Here is a 15,359-nt window from a genome sequence, read left to right as displayed (position 1 = left end):
CTGCTAAATGACAAATGTATAGTGAATAGGGTGCCATTTGGGACTCAATCCAGGATTTCTATAGCCTAGAGCTGTGCATTTTGGGAAAGAGGGTTGTGTGCAGACCACCTAAATCTCTGTCTCTCTGGAGTACCATTCTAATGACACAGTCACAGACACGCTGCCAAAAACATTATTGAGGAGACGTTCAATCTGGTTTTGGAAATGTACAATAGGAAAGGGGGTTTCAAACTGGGGTCAGCGGCCATTCAGGGCAAATGCCCATTTGATTTTGTTATTATGTTTGAGCAGAGGAACACAGCATTAGCCATGGCAAAATGCATAGAATTGTAGGAAATTAACATATTCTTTATTTTGATGTAGCTATAACATTTTCAGACATTCTTATCCAGAGTGACTTAGTTCGTGCATTAATCTTAAGATAGCTAGGTGGGACAACCACATGTCTGTCATAGTAAGTATATTTTTCCTCAAAGTAGCAATCAGCAAAGTCAGTGCTAGTAGAAAAAATGAAAAAATAGTCAAGTGCGAGTGTTAATTCACGAAAGGCAAGATTGTCCAAAAAAAATTATGCAGTGAACTGGGATTTATGTAGGTATGTTTTTAGACGCACAGATCTGAATAGAATACATAGTTTCAACCTCTGGCAGACAGAATAAATATGATATTAAGATGAGGGTTGATAAAACCTGCACCCCCTTCCGTCCACATGTTTTGGAAGATTTACAAAGCCATTATCTATCACGCTGAGAATGCTGCAAATTTCCTCTATCAAATCACCTCATAATAATAACCTCTGTTAATATTATTTTAGGTTCACAAATATAGCCTATCATTACAAAACTGTGTTATTCAAAGTCTTAGCTATGCGCTATCGTCATACTTACACCCTCTCTTCCTCTTTCCTGTCTGCAGAGTTCTTCCGTGAGTTACTGGACAACGCGGAGCGCTCGCTCAACGACATGTTCGTGCGCACATACGGCAAGATGTACGTGCAGAACGCTGAGCTATTCAAGCACTTCTTCCAGGAGCTGAAGCGCTACTACGTATCGGGCAGCGGGGCGGTCAACCTGGACTCCATGCTGTCTGACTTCTGGGAAGACCTCCTGGAGAGGATGTTCCGATTGGTCAACGTCCAGTACGAGTTCAGCGACGCCTACATGGAGTGCGTCAGCCGCCACACCGAGCAGCTAAAACCGTTTGGCGACGTGCCACGCAAGCTCCGCCTCCAGCTGACACGGGCCTTCGTGGCGGCGCGCACCTTTACCCGCGGCCTGGCGCTCATGCCCGAGGTGGTCAACAAAGTCTCCACGGTAAGAGGAGGAGAAAGAGAGAGAGAGAGAGAGAGAGGGATGTTGATAGAATTACATATGCAGTGCTTTCAGAAGGTATTCACACCCCTTGACTTTTTCAACATTTTGTTGTGTTACCGCCTGACTTTAAAATTGATTAAATTGAGATTGTGTCACTGATCTACACACAATACCCCATAATGTCAAAGTGGAATAATGTTTTTAGAAATTTACAAATTAATTAAAAATGAAAAGCTGAAATGTCTTGAGTTAAATAAGTATTCAACTATTTTTATGACAAGCCTAAATAAGTTCAGGAGTAAACATTTGCTTAACAAGTCACATAATAAGTTGCATGGACTCACTCTGTGTGCAATAATAATGTTTAACATGATTTTTGAATAACATCTCTGTACCCCACATATACAATTATCTGTAAGGTCCCTCAGTCGAGCAGTGAATTTCGAACAGATTCAACCACAAAGACCAGGGAGGTTTTCCAATGCCTCGCAAAGAAGGGCACCTATTGGTAGATGTGTGAAAAAAAGCAGACATTGAATTTCCCTTTTAGCATGATGAAGTTATTAATTACGCTTTGGATGGTATATCAATACACCCAGTCACTACAAAGATACAGGTGTCCTTCCTAACTCAGTTGCTAGAGAGGGAAACCAACAACATTGTAGTTACTCCACAATACTAACCTAATTGACAGAGTGAAAAGGAAGCCTGTACAGAATAAAAATATTCCAAAACAAGCATCCTGTTTGCAATAAGGCACTAAAATAAAACTGCAAAAAATTTTGCAAAGAAAGGAACTTTCTGTCCTGAATACAAAGCGTTATGTTTGGGGCAAATCCAACACATTACTCAGTACCACGCTTCATATTTTCAAGCATGGTGGTGGCTGCATCATGTTATGGGTATGCTTGTCATCGGCATGGACTAGGGAGTTTTTTTAGGTTAAAAAGAAACGGAATGGAGCCAAGCACAGGCTAAATCCTAAAGGGAAACCTGGTTCAGTCTTCCCAACAGACACTGGGAGACAAATTCACCTTTCAGCAGGACAATAACATAAAACACAGGCCAAATATACACTGGAGTTGCAAACCAAGACCACGCTGAATGTTCCTGAGTGGCCTAGTTACAGTTTTGACTTAAATCGGCTTCAAAATCTATGGCAAGACTTGAAAATGGCTGTCTAGCAATGATCAACAACCAACTTGACAGAACTTGAAGAATTTTTAAAATAGTAATGTGCAAATATTGTACAATCCAGGTGTGCAAAGCTCTTAGACTTACCTAGAAAGACTCACAGGTGTAATCGCTACCAAAGGTGCTTCTACACAAGTATTGACTCAGGTGAATACTTATGAGATTTCTGCATTTCATTATCAATACATTTGCTAAACTTTCTAAAAACATGTTTCCACTTTGTCATTATGGGGTATAGTGTGTAGATGGGTGAGAGGAAAAAATTATGTTATCCATTTTGAATTCAAGCTGTAAATCAACAAAATGTGGAATACGTATGAAGACTCTCTGAAGGCCCTGTATATTAGTTGCAGTATAGCATCTCTATGTGATGGGATAAGTTGGTTCAGTGTCACGTAGGGACCAGGGAGGGTGTTGAGAAGTAGCATGAAGTGCCCTTGAAAGCCTCCTGTGTAGAGAGATCTGGTCTGGTCTGGCTGTGGTTATCTGTAGCCTAGGTCAGTGTTCCCATGCACTGAACAGCTGGTTTAAACCCCTAAATATACAAACGTTCCCAGAATAACAACCTTCTGTAATGTTTGACCAGGTGTGGGGAGTTCAGGTGAACATTTCTTCCTCACCCTCGTGTGTTTTCTAACCTCTGTGGGCCCTGGTCAAAACTATTTCACTATGTAGGAAATCAGGTGACAGTTTGGGACACTGTTTGTCTGAATGAGAGTTCAAGATTCCGTAATAGTGCTGTGCTGTTTTGTTGTCTGTGGGTGTGTGTCTGTGGGGGTGTGTCTGTATGAATGAGTGTGTGAAGAGAGGGCAAGGAGCAAAACTACAGTGGCATGACAGGTTTATAGCAGTTTTGGCAGTGACTCATTCATGATAAGATACTGCACATTGGACTTTCACTATAAATCGCATTGGGATTTGAGTGATAATTTGATATTATCTTGTGTGTATAGTTTTAGTGTCCTGCCTGTCTGTCGGTTTAAGATAAGGATCAGTTCATTCACCTGACTCCTCCCTCCCTCAGGTCAGTGCGTCCCCTAGCTGTGTACGGGCAGCCATGAAGATGATGTACTGTCCCTACTGTTCTGGCCAGGTTGCCCTCAAGCCTTGTCAGAACTACTGTCTCAACGTGATGCGTGGCTGTCTGGCCAACCAGGCCGACCTCGACACCGAGTGGAACAACTTCCTGGGTAAGGGCTTCCATATCCAACAAGGAACAGCTCACTATGCTGTGTGTGTGTTTGGCTTCTGCCACGCTGTCCCTCACTGGGGTGCCACTGGTGCCTGCTACTCCCTCCCTGTGTGGCAGCTTTACTGGGCCTTACTTTGGGCCCCTTGTTAAGTCCTCTTAGGATCAAAACACTTGGACTCTGCTGTGTGCTTCCCCCTGCTGGTAGAAACAGGTGAAATCACCCCATGTTGAAAATGGCTGAAAAAATATTTTAGTGCTTCTTTAATTTCCAGAAGTATTTACTGAGGGTGTGGTTGTTTTCTTTGTGACTAACTGAGTTGTCTGATTCTCAGATGCCATGTTGAGTCTGGCTGAGAGGCTGGAGGGGCCCTTCAACTTTGAGTCTGTCATGGACCCTATTGACGTCAAGATCTCTGAGGCCATCATGAACATGCAGGAGAACAGCATGCAGGTGTCACAGAAGGTCAGTCACTTCCTGTCTTGGTGTGACTGTGTGTGTCTTCTGCATTCCCCAACCTGTGTCTGTCTGGTAGCCTGTGTCGGCCTGTCTGTCTGGTAGCCTGTGTCGGCCTGTCTGTCTGGTAGCCTGTGTCGGCCTGTCTGTCTGGTAGCCTGTGTCGGCCTGTCTGTCTGGTAGCCTGTGTCGGCCTGTCTGTCTGGTAACGGTGTCTGCCTGTCTGTCTGGTAACGGTGTCTGTCTGTCTGTACATGCTGCTCACTCTCCTCTCCAGGTGTTTCAGGGGTGTGGTCAGCCTCAGCCAGGTAAAGGCTTCCGGTCCCGTCGCTCAGTCAAGGAGACAGGATTCACCGGTCGCTTCCGTCCCTACAGCCCCGATGCACGGCCCACCACAGCTGCTGGCACCAGCCTGGACAGATTGGTAAGTCTTCGTCAGACATCTGCCCCAACCAGCAGCATCAATACAATAGTTTTTACGTGAGAAGTAAAAGTACAGTCTTTCAAATGGACTTGGTATAAATGTGTGAGCTATCTCTGTTTGCATGCCTCCCTCCTTCTACCCAGACGACAGATGTGAAGAAGAAGCTGAAGCATGCTAAGAAGTTCTGGTCCACGCTGCCAGAGACTGTGTGTGTTGGGGAGAGGATCACGTCTGGGGATGACTGTTGGAACGGAACAGCAAAGAGCAGGTTAGTTTGGCAGGTTTTTTTCTCAGGTCTCTCCCTTGACACAGACACCAATCAACATTGTCTGCATCCCAAATGGGACCCTATTCCCTGTTTAGTGCACTACTTTTGACCAGGGCCCGTAGGGATGGAGCCACTCACTCTAAAGGCATAAAGTAAGGTTGCTGCAGAACGAACAGTGTGCTCGGTAGGATCTCCCCATTCACTCACACCCTTCTTCCCTAGGTACGAGTCTGTTGTTATGGGCAACGGATTGGCCAATCAGGTGTCCAACCCGGATGTGGAAGTGGACATCACAAAGCCAGACCTGGTGATTCGCAGTCAGATCGCAGTGTTAAAGGAAATGACTAGCTGGCTGAAGGCCGCCCACAGCGGCAACGACATCTCCATCGACCAAGGTGAGGATGGTAAACCCTAACAGATTAACTGACTGAGGCCCATCGCCCCATGCAGAGCCATTAACCACACCTCTCCAGAGAACTCGACTTCAGCAAGTTTGCGCCATTTTAATAGACGGTGGCTTGACAACGTCACCACAATAATGCGTGCACTACTCCGAGGTAAAAGGCTGTGTGTTGTCTTCTGAACGGTCAGATAGCTAGTAAGAAGCTGTGTTGACGTGTTTTGACTCTTGTCACGTCTATGCTAATATGGCAAAAATATTGCAAGCTAGCTAACCAACAACTGTAACAATTTACAGGTAACTGCCAAAATAAAGGAAACACTTGAGTAAATGAAGGATACAAATTATATTGAAAGCAGGTGCTTCCATACAGGTGTGGAATAACATCCCATCATGCTTAGGTTCATGTATAAAAATGCTGGACAGGCCCAGTTGCCCATTATTTTTGGCTACCATGGCTGGAAGAAGATATCTGTGACTTTGATAGAGGGGTGATTGTTGGGGCATGTTTAGCAGGAGCTTCAGTGACGAAGACTGATCAATATACTGATGTAAACCATATGCCATGGCCGTCTGTCACCAGATCTCAACCCAATTGAACACTTATGGGAGATTCTGGAGCGGCGCCTGAGAGAGTGTTTTCCACCACCATCAACAAAACACCAAATGATGGAATTTCTTGTGTCGCATCCCTCCAATAGAGTTTCAGACTCTTGTAGAATCTATGCCAAGGCGCATTGAAGCTGTTCTGGTTTGTGGTGGCCCAACGCCCTATTAAGACACTTTATGTTGGTGCTTACTGGGCAAATGTAATTATGTTTTCATTAAACATTTGCAGACTAAGCCTAAACAAGTTGTCAATAATCCTTTGATTGTAAGCCCACCCTGTCTGTTTTTACCTCTTAGTTGTGCAGTGTGCACGCAATGGTTTTGTTGGTGAACACCCCACCTGTATAAATGAGAAGAATATCTAGGCCAGAATGTATTCAGTTTGATGACTAATGCCTCCCTGTGAGATAAGGAACATTGGATGACTAATGCCTCCCTGTGAGAGAAGGAACCTTTATATGCCATTTAGAAGACACTTTTATCCAAAGCCACTTAGTCATGCGCGCATAAAGCATTTATGTCTGGGTGGTCCCGGAAAACGAACCCACTATCTTCGCGTTGCAAGCGCCATACTCTACCAACTGAGCTAGAGAGGACCACTACCTTTGGTGTTACCATTCAAAATGTCACAACAGACTTGATCAGTTCACTTTTCATCCCCGAATGCTGTTTCTAGTCCTGAGTTCATGACCCCATCAACCTGTTCTCACTTTTTGCCTCCTGCCATCCTCTCTCTCTCTCTCTCTCGCTGTGTTCCAGATGAGGACGGTAGCGGAGGAGAGGAGAGCGGCAGCGGATGTGCCTCTCCGTCCTGTGAGGCGGACCGGGACATCTACTTCTCCACCCCGCCCACCCCCATCAACCCCCGCGTGGTCAAGGTGGTGCACCAGGAAACGACTGGGGGAGTCCGTGTGGCACACGGGAGCATGGCTCTGGCACTCTGTGGGCTCGTCCTGGCCCTGCTCGCCCCCCACTGGAGATAAAACTGCTGAGGGAAGGAAAGGAAGAGGGCGACTGAGAGAAGGGGGAAAAACTGTCAAAGACTTTTAAAAAGACTGCCTTCAGGACCTCGGTCTGCCCGCCATCATGTGGGGGGGTGGGGGGGAGACTGGAGTTATTAATATTATAATAACTTCACTTTTAATTTTGTTTGTTTTTATAAAAATGGACATAAAGTGTACAGCGATACGATTTTCTTCCAAAATGTTCACCACTTTTTTATTTTTTTTATTTTGTCCTGATTAACTGATTGGCCCCTTGAAGCTAGGCTCTCTACCACCACAGCACCAACAGTGTTTTCAGTTCTACCATTTTATCCCATTATTCACATTTTAGTTTTTGTTGGGCGTTTGGGTCTTAGAGTTATCTCAATTGGAACCCGGGATTGTGTGTGTGCCTGTGTATGTCTGAGAGAGCTTTTCATTATAACAATACGCTCTATTCACAAATGCATTTCCCTTATCAAGATAACAACTAAGGAACAATGTAGCAAGTATTCCTGGTTTGCCAGTGTTCCTGGTTTGCCAGTCTGTATTGGTTTGTGTGTGTGTGTGTGTATGAGTGAGCGTGGTTCCTTTTTTTTTTTTGCTATAGTGGTTGTATCTTCAGGCTGGCCAGGGATGAATGTGGACAAGAGAACATTGAAATGGATGTCTTGGTCACATGTTGAAGCTTCAGACTGGCTCTCACAGCTGAAAGTACAAGAGACTGGTAGCTCTGCGGGAAAGCACTGAGAAGTTACAGGGCTGATGGTTTGATAGGAGATGGAACCAGCTGGCGAGGGGTTCTCTGTGCATCCATCACATCGCAAACTACACTCTAAACCAGTCCACTGAGATCATACCTCATGTGTTCTTTGAATCATTATAAACTAGCTGTGTTTAACTGTAACTTGTTGGATGGATGGGGGAAGTCTTGATGTAGGCTACAAGGGAATGCTGGAGACTTGACAGCAGGGGCTCCCCCTCCCTGGCATTCCCTGTATAGAAGGCAGAGCTGACGGGTGTCCTGGGGCAGTGAGTCTGTTCCGAGCAGACTGCACAGTCAGTCTGACATGATAAAATTAGATGATCTTGACAGGGAGTGGCTTGTATGTCCAACATCTTTCAGATATAGCAGAAAAGAGAAACCAAGACACAGTTGAGTGACTTTGTGAATTGAATCGGCGATGAGAGAAATGTGGAGACTGAGTATGATAAAATTGGAACACAGGGTTTTATGTGGAGGTAGTGTTCAAATGTTTTGGTATAAAGATATGTATTAGGTACTACAATGAATTGTACTGCTAGTTGTAGGAGCTGGTGGTCTGTGTGCACAGATTATGTTTTGGGGTGCTTGTTTGCACCCCATACAGACATTTACCTCTACTTTCATTAGATCTGTCTGACCTTCGTGTCCCTTCTTGCATCCAATATTTTCAACTGTTTGCAACAAAATTTGATATATTCTGTCTCGCATGGAAAATGGAACCTTGTAACTACTTCTTCATGATCATGAAAATAATGTTTTCTGGGACTTCTCAAATCAATTAATTGTATCCATTGTCAGCAAAATTACTTTTGTCTCTCTCCAGACAGACCGGTGTCCCTGAGTTTGTGTTGAATTGGATGACTGACAAGCACAATATGTTTGAATTCACATCACCTAAAAGTTTCACTTCACATTACCCACTGGTTGCTCTTGTACAGTAAATTATTTAATTGCATGTTTCTTTTAAACATTTACAAACATGCATTCAAAAATATCAAAAAATACAGTATTCAGAATGTATTGATATATTGTGTAGATGAAAAGATATTCATAATTTTACAAATTAACAAGGTATTTGTATTGGTTTCAGATTTCCTATTTTACATTAGAATTCTGTAAAGAAAAAAAAATGATTTGCATGTTGCAGTTGTCTGTCAAGTCTTCTAAGGTGATTAGCTGATGTATGGTGGTGATGCCTGGACAGGGCTGTTCGCTCAAGACCCTTTTGTGCCTCTTGTGTCCCCCTGGTGCTGGACAGATTTCTGCACTAAACCCCTAATGCCCCCAAGGATTACGCCTGGCCGGCCGCCAGGACTTGGAAGGAATCCCTGAGGACATTTGGGGATTGGGGACAGGACATTGTGATGTCATACAGCAAAAACATCTATGCAGCCTGTGAAGAGGAAATATCTATGCTGCCCTTCCACACTCAATTGGCAGTCTTTTAATAATGCAGTCCCTATATTGTGCATTGTAGGCTACCACCATCTAGATATTTGCAAAGGGGTTGCGCTGTTTGTGTAATGATGGGAAAGGAAGGTGGTTTCTGTCATCAAATGATTTTTTCCATCTCAATCTCAAATGGTAAATAAATGTTGTGGGGCAGTGATGGCAAATGTCTGCTTGCGGGCCATGGCAGAAGCTATTCCTGTAGGGCACTGCAGCAGGTGTGTTGGTCTAGCTTCTAGTACCATAAGGGTTCTCCTTTTATATGATCTATGGAACAACCTCAGGTGTCTGAAATGGCACCCTATTCCCAACACAGTGCACTGTGGGCCCTGGCCAAAATAAGTGCATTATATAGGGAATGGGGTGTGATTTCAGACGCAACCTGATAGATGGATATATGACGACACACCCCATCTGTCTTCGGCCCACCAGAACAGCATGGAGTCATCTTTATGAGGACTGAGGAGAGTATGGGTGTGTCCCAAATGATACCCTATTCCCCTATGGCCCCTGGTCAAAAGTAGTGCACTACATAGGGAATAGGGTGTCATTTGGGACTCATTTACGAGAGACTGAAAATAGTAAAACAAAATATGTAAATGAGCAGCCATTTTAGATGTCTCTGAAAGAGGCTGTAAAAATCCATCATGTTTTTACTTCTAAGTATCTCCTAAATGTTATGAGAAAAACAAGATGAGATATATGCTAAATTGTAAAAGAAAAGGCATCTTAAACAGTTCCTAGTCTTGTTGAAATAAAGACTGCAGATATTTAAATGGTCTTGAATGGTTTCTTTTCAGAATCACTGACATTTACATGATGGTCCTCTAAATACTAGGTAGGTTTACCCTAAAGATGAGCTGTGTTATTAAAAAATATGCATTTCAACAAATGAACCGTTGCAACGAAGAAGCATATGCTCTTTGAAAAATGCTGATATTGTGTCCCACCCCATGTTGACTCCAATGCTTTCTACAGTTGTGTCAAGTTTGCAAGATGTCCTTTGGGTGGTGGACCATTCTTGATACACAAGGGAAACTTGAGCATGAAAAACCCAGCAGCGTTGCAAGTCTTGACACAAACCGGTGCACCTACTACCATACCCTGTTCAAAGGCACAAATATTTTGTCTTGCCCATTCACCCTCTGACTGGCACACATACACAATCCATGTCTCATTTGTCTCGAGGCTTAATCCTTTAACCTGAACAAGTGGCATCAATAAGGGATCATAGATTTCACCTGGTCATTCTATATCATGGAAATAGCAGGTGTTCTTAATGTTTTGTACACAGTGTATGGTTTGTCTGTAGGACTCAAATTAAACCCATTAGATTTTTTATGAGTATTCAATCATGCACATGCCTTTCTGTGTTTAGAGACTACAGGTCCTGTCTACTCCTTCACAAAGGGGTAAATAATATGCCATTTAGCAGACGCTTTTATCCAAAGCGATTTACAGTCACGTGTGCATACATTATTACGTATGGGTGGTCCCGGGGATCGAACCCACTACCCTGGCGTTACAAGCGCCATGCTCTACCAATTGAGCTACAGAGGACCACGGTGAAGCTATGGTGCCTACTGTAACCTGCCGACACCTGTAGGCATACATTGCATAGAAAAGGGGAAGACTGACTATTAAACAGTTTATTTGAGTATTTGCTTTTTAACCCATTGCACATCGAATAACCCAATAGTATCCGAGTACTGCAGCCTCCAAATTCAGTCAAAAGATATTACCCTGCCGAAACCCGGGATCGAACCAGGGACCTTTAGATCTTCAGTCTAACGCTCTCCCAACTGAGCTATTTCGGCGGTACTTCGATGACGACGGGAACGGTTTTTGTACTCGGGAGTCAAGATAATTCCTAAGTACAGTTCTGGCAACTGTATGACATGCTGGTGTTGTATGCATCTACAAAGTCATGAAATCATAATATCAAATCTGGGCAGCATGGTACAGATACATCTTTATGGATTGGCCAATATATACAGTCATTCATTGATTGGCTCACATCAGAGAACCTCCGCCCATGTATGCAAGTGACGTCATTTCACGAACCCCAGCCAACGCAGGGGATTATGGGAGGAAAGGTTAGGGATAGGGAACATGATGATGGAAGGTGGCTCTAAACACCTAATTGTTGGTGGAAAACACAACATCCTTAACGCTTTTCGGGACATACAAGCAGACTTCTGTGAGAGGTAAATGTTATCACGTCTGTAACATAATTATTTCGTGAAACATCAAAAGCGCTCTCTGTTTGTATGCGAATGTGGTGTGGCTAGCTAACGTTAGCCAGGCTACCGGTTCCGCTAGCCAGCCATAGCTGGCCATTGTTTTTGTTTAGTTAACGAAGTGAAAGCAATATAGCTAGAAAACAGTGTTTTCCCCCAGCCGAGGCAGGGGCCCAGTGGGGCAGACTGCTTGAGTAATGCGGTTTGGTTTCTCTCGGGAAGATGGATGAAAAGTCCACCATCCACCACCGGCTCTTGATTGCCCTGGTGATAATCTTGCTCTTTGGCGTTATTGTGCTTCAGTACGTTTGTCCTAGCTCCGATTGCCAGCTGTTGCACCTAGGATCATTGGCCTCCAACTCGGGCAGCAATGCCATCGGGTCCCAGGGTAAGAAGGGAAACGACATTGGCCTCAGTGGACAGGACCCGTACGTCGCTGAGGACTGTGCCGTAGCCCGTTTTGTCCCCCGCTTCAATTTCACTTCTGCAGACCTCAGTCGACTCGTAGACTTCAATATCCAGGGAGATGATGTTATTGTTTTTCTACACATCCAGAAAACAGGGGGCACAACGTTTGGTCGACATTTAGTGCGTAATATTAAACTCGAGAGGCCTTGTGAGTGTCATGCTGGCCAAAAGAAATGCACCTGTTACCGGCCAGGTAAAAGGGAAAGTTGGCTTTTCTCCCGGTTTTCCACTGGCTGGAGCTGCGGTCTTCACGCGGACTGGACCGAGCTGACCAACTGCGTGCCGTCCCACATGAACACGCGCGAGCCCCCCAAGAAGCCTACAGTTCCCAGGTAAGAGTGTCACTCAGAGAAATTGATTTGAAATGAATTGTGGACAACAATTTCAGTTTGTTCAGTATCTTGTCCCTAAATTGAATGCACATCTCATATTTTATTATGTATGATCATTCAGAGACAAATGCATCCATGCTTCTGTAGGGTTGAAAGGGGATTTCTGGTCTGGTTAGGCCGGGTCAATAGCAAGCACCTCCATTGTGACTATCTCTATTGTGACTCTCTCTGTTCATCATGACCTGCAGAGAGAGGGGTGAGAACTTGGAAGACTGGAGCATATTGAGGATGTGTCCCAAATTACCCCCTATTCCCGTTTATAGTGCACTGGTTTTGATCAGAGGCCCTGTTCAAAAATAGGTCACTTTATAGGGAATAGGGTGCCATTTGTGACTTAGACTAATTGAGACCATTGCATTGGTTATTATTACAGTTATATAACAGAGGTGCTGAATTCAAAACAAATGAACTGACCTAGGTATCTGTCTCTCTGTTCTGTCTGTCTCTCTATTCTGTCTGTCTGTCTCTCTATTCTGTCTGTCTGTCTCTCTGTTCTGTCTGTCTGTTCTCTCTATTCTGTCTTACTGTCTGCTGTTCCTCAGCCGGAACTACTACTACATCACCATCCTGCGTGACCCGGTGTGGCGCTACCTGAGCGAGTGGCGGCACGTGCAGCGCGGTGCCACCTGGAAGGCCTCCCTGCATGTGTGTGACGGGCGCGCCCCCACGCTTGCCGAGCTGCCCAGCTGCTACCCCGGGGATGACTGGTCCGGCTGCTCCCTGCAGGACTTCATGGACTGCCCCTACAACCTGGCCAACAACCGGCAGGTCCGCATGCTGGCAGACCTCAGCCTAGTGGGCTGCTACAACGTCTCGGTCATGAGTGAGGATGAGCGCTGGGCTGTGTTATTAGAAAGCGCCAAGCGGAACCTGCGGGGCATGGCCTTCTTCGGCCTGACAGAGTACCAGAGGAAAACCCAGTACCTGTTTGAGAGGACCTTCCGCCTGGCGTTCATCGCCCCCTTCACCCAGCTCAATGGCACACGGGCGGCCAGCGTAGAGGTCGTGCCTGAGACACAGCTCCGGATCCACCAGCTGAACCAATGGGATGAGGAGCTGTACGAGTACGCCCGTGACCTGTTCCTCCAGCGCTTCCAGGTGTCCCGGCAGCAGGAGCGGAAACAGGCCAGAGAGAGGAGGCAGCAGGAGAGGAGGAGGCTCAGAGGGAGGCTGGGGAGGCCGGTGGCCGAGTGGCCCAGCGACAAGCCCCAGTGGACAGAGACCCAGGCTGGGGAGGCAATCACCACCCACCTACGACCACCCTCCCCAGAAAGGAAGCATCAGGAGAGGGGAGGTGGCGAGGCTGTAGAGGCTGAGGTGCAGCTGCCAGACTGGTGGGGTCTGGAGCAGAACAGCACCATGGAGGACTACATGGATAATGTGGAACAGTGGCGGTAGTAGTGAGAGGACCAAGCTGGAGAAAGAGGGAAGGGTTGACTGACTGAGACTTCTTCTTCACGTCCCTTTATGGATTTGAAAGGAAATGACTGGTATTAGAAAAATGTGTTTTTGACCATGCCTACACCAATCCAATGCTATATGTGGGTAGTAGTGAACAAATGCAGACTTCAGGAACAAGGAGATATAGGACGTACACATTCTCAAACCTCAACACTAACAGCGCACAGCTCCCTTTAGCTTGCATCCCAACCTTTAGTCCATGGCCAGTTTTCCATTTAGCAAAACGTGCTTATTTTCCTTGAATGTAATTTGTTTTTGTGTACTTCCCTAACCCACACTGTGGTCATGACATTTCTTAGAGAAAATCCCGGCCCAATTGGCACCCTATTCCCTAATATAGTGCACTACTTTTGACTGGAACCCCGGTCAAAATCTGTGCACTATTTAGAGAATAGGGTGCCATTTGGGACAGGGACACTACCAATACCATGCCCCTCTCAATCCCAGAAGCCTTCTGAGGAAACCTTATGGTTCTCATGCAGAACTGTTGGTTAAATACCAGGTTAAAACATTGTTTCCCCGATAGTCATTTTGATATTGATGTATAAGCTAATATTTGTACCGGGTTTTGTTTCAAAGAGAATAAGCTATGCTTTTTCATTGAGATTTTTGTATTCATATTATTTTGTCATCAATTATGTAGGTAAAGCTGTTGAATGATTTGTCAGATGACATGCAGCTCACAAATGACTGAGAAAGACGAAGTGATGTGCTAAAAAAAAATCTCACTAAATGAGATTTTTTATAATTACCTCAATCAGTAGCACACCTCTGCATTACTCACTTCTTCTTGTCCTATCCTTGTCTCCACTTTTGTATATAAAAGAAAAATAATTCACTGGTGTCATGTCTTGTAACTGATACACCATTTAGAGTGTGTTGGTATGTCCACATCCTTACTACACATGTAGCCCACACACCTGTCTCTGGTTGGTACAAATGTGTGGTCCTCTGTAGCTCAGCTGGTAGAGCACGGCGCTTGTAACGTCAAGGTAGTCCCCGGGACCACCCATACACAAAAATGTATGCACGCATGACTGTAAGTCGCTTTGGATAAAAGCGTCTGCTAAATGGCATATTATTATTATATTATTAATGTGTAGTTGCCAGCCAGGTCACGATTGGACCGTCATCATAATCCAGTGCTGTCCCTTCGTTCCCCTCTGTCTGTTGCTCCAGCAGGTGGTGCCAAATACGTGTCACCACAACTCTCCCCTGAAAATGTAATCTCTATAGTTTCCTGTGAATCTGGTCTAGTCTAAATGTTAATCCCTGTCTGTGTAAATTATAAATATGCCATTTAGCAGACGCTTTTATCCAAAGCGACTTACAGTCATGCGTGCATACATTTTTGTGTATGGGTGGTCCCGGGGATCGAACCCACTACCTTGGCGTTACAAGCGCCGTGCTCTACCAGCTGAGCTACAGAGGACCACAGATAGACCACAGATAGTGACTGTGTGTAAAATATCAACATTAGATAGTGACTGTGTCTAAACTATCAACATTACATAATGACTGTGTTATATTTTGGATTTATTAATTTATGATTGTGCATAGGAGTGACTGGATAGTAATTTTAATGTTGCACATGCTACAATAACACCACAACAATGATCCACAGTGCTCCTCTACCAGCACCATACATAGGTACTAGATTTACAAGTAGGCTTATCCTTAGTTGTGTCTGGCACATTTTTACAGTTGAGTCATTATCATAAATGAAAGAATATTGTGATCTAGAAT

The 15,359-nt window shown here is 44.8% G+C and overlaps 2 protein-coding genes across 2 annotated transcripts in view; both read left to right on the top strand.

Moving 5' to 3' along the window:
* Window positions 1-9,828, top strand: part of LOC311117301 (glypican-6-like) — a 55,655-nt gene extending 45,827 nt beyond the window's left edge. Inside the window, exons 3-9 of the mRNA XM_084192267.1 lie at window positions 916-1,313; window positions 3,532-3,697; window positions 4,032-4,162; window positions 4,431-4,577; window positions 4,721-4,845; window positions 5,068-5,240; window positions 6,614-9,828. Of these exons, the coding sequence (XP_084048393.1) occupies window positions 916-1,313; window positions 3,532-3,697; window positions 4,032-4,162; window positions 4,431-4,577; window positions 4,721-4,845; window positions 5,068-5,240; window positions 6,614-6,837 (1,364 nt within the window). The 3' untranslated portion in view covers window positions 6,838-9,828. The remainder of the gene's footprint in view (window positions 1-915; window positions 1,314-3,531; window positions 3,698-4,031; window positions 4,163-4,430; window positions 4,578-4,720; window positions 4,846-5,067; window positions 5,241-6,613) is intronic.
* Window positions 9,829-11,136: 1,308 nt separating this feature from the next.
* LOC311117302 (heparan-sulfate 6-O-sulfotransferase 2-like) lies at window positions 11,137-14,451 on the top strand. The gene is made up of 2 exons (XM_084192268.1): window positions 11,137-12,092; window positions 12,695-14,451. Exons 1-2 carry the CDS (start codon window positions 11,515-11,517, stop codon window positions 13,548-13,550), a joined length of 1,434 nt encoding a protein of 477 aa, XP_084048394.1. The 5' UTR covers window positions 11,137-11,514; the 3' UTR covers window positions 13,551-14,451.
* Window positions 14,452-15,359: the final 908 nt, after the last annotated feature.

Source organism: Coregonus lavaretus (assembly GCF_964263955.1).
Source record: "Coregonus lavaretus genome assembly, contig: HAP1_SCAFFOLD_1524, whole genome shotgun sequence".
In the NCBI taxonomy this organism is placed as follows: domain Eukaryota; kingdom Metazoa; phylum Chordata; class Actinopteri; order Salmoniformes; family Salmonidae; genus Coregonus; species Coregonus lavaretus.
Note: the sequence above shows the minus strand (reverse complement) of the source record. Positions and strands in the feature narration are given on the sequence as shown.

Bases quoted from the DNA above. Each gene is read 5' to 3' on its own strand.
- LOC311117302 (XM_084192268.1), top strand. From the start codon at position 11,515: ATGGATGAAAAGTCCACCATCCACCACCGGCTCTTGATTGCCCTGGTG. The intron at 12,093-12,694 runs GTAAGAGTGTCA...GCTGTTCCTCAG, and splicing joins AAGAAGCCTACAGTTCCCAG to CCGGAACTACTACTACATCA.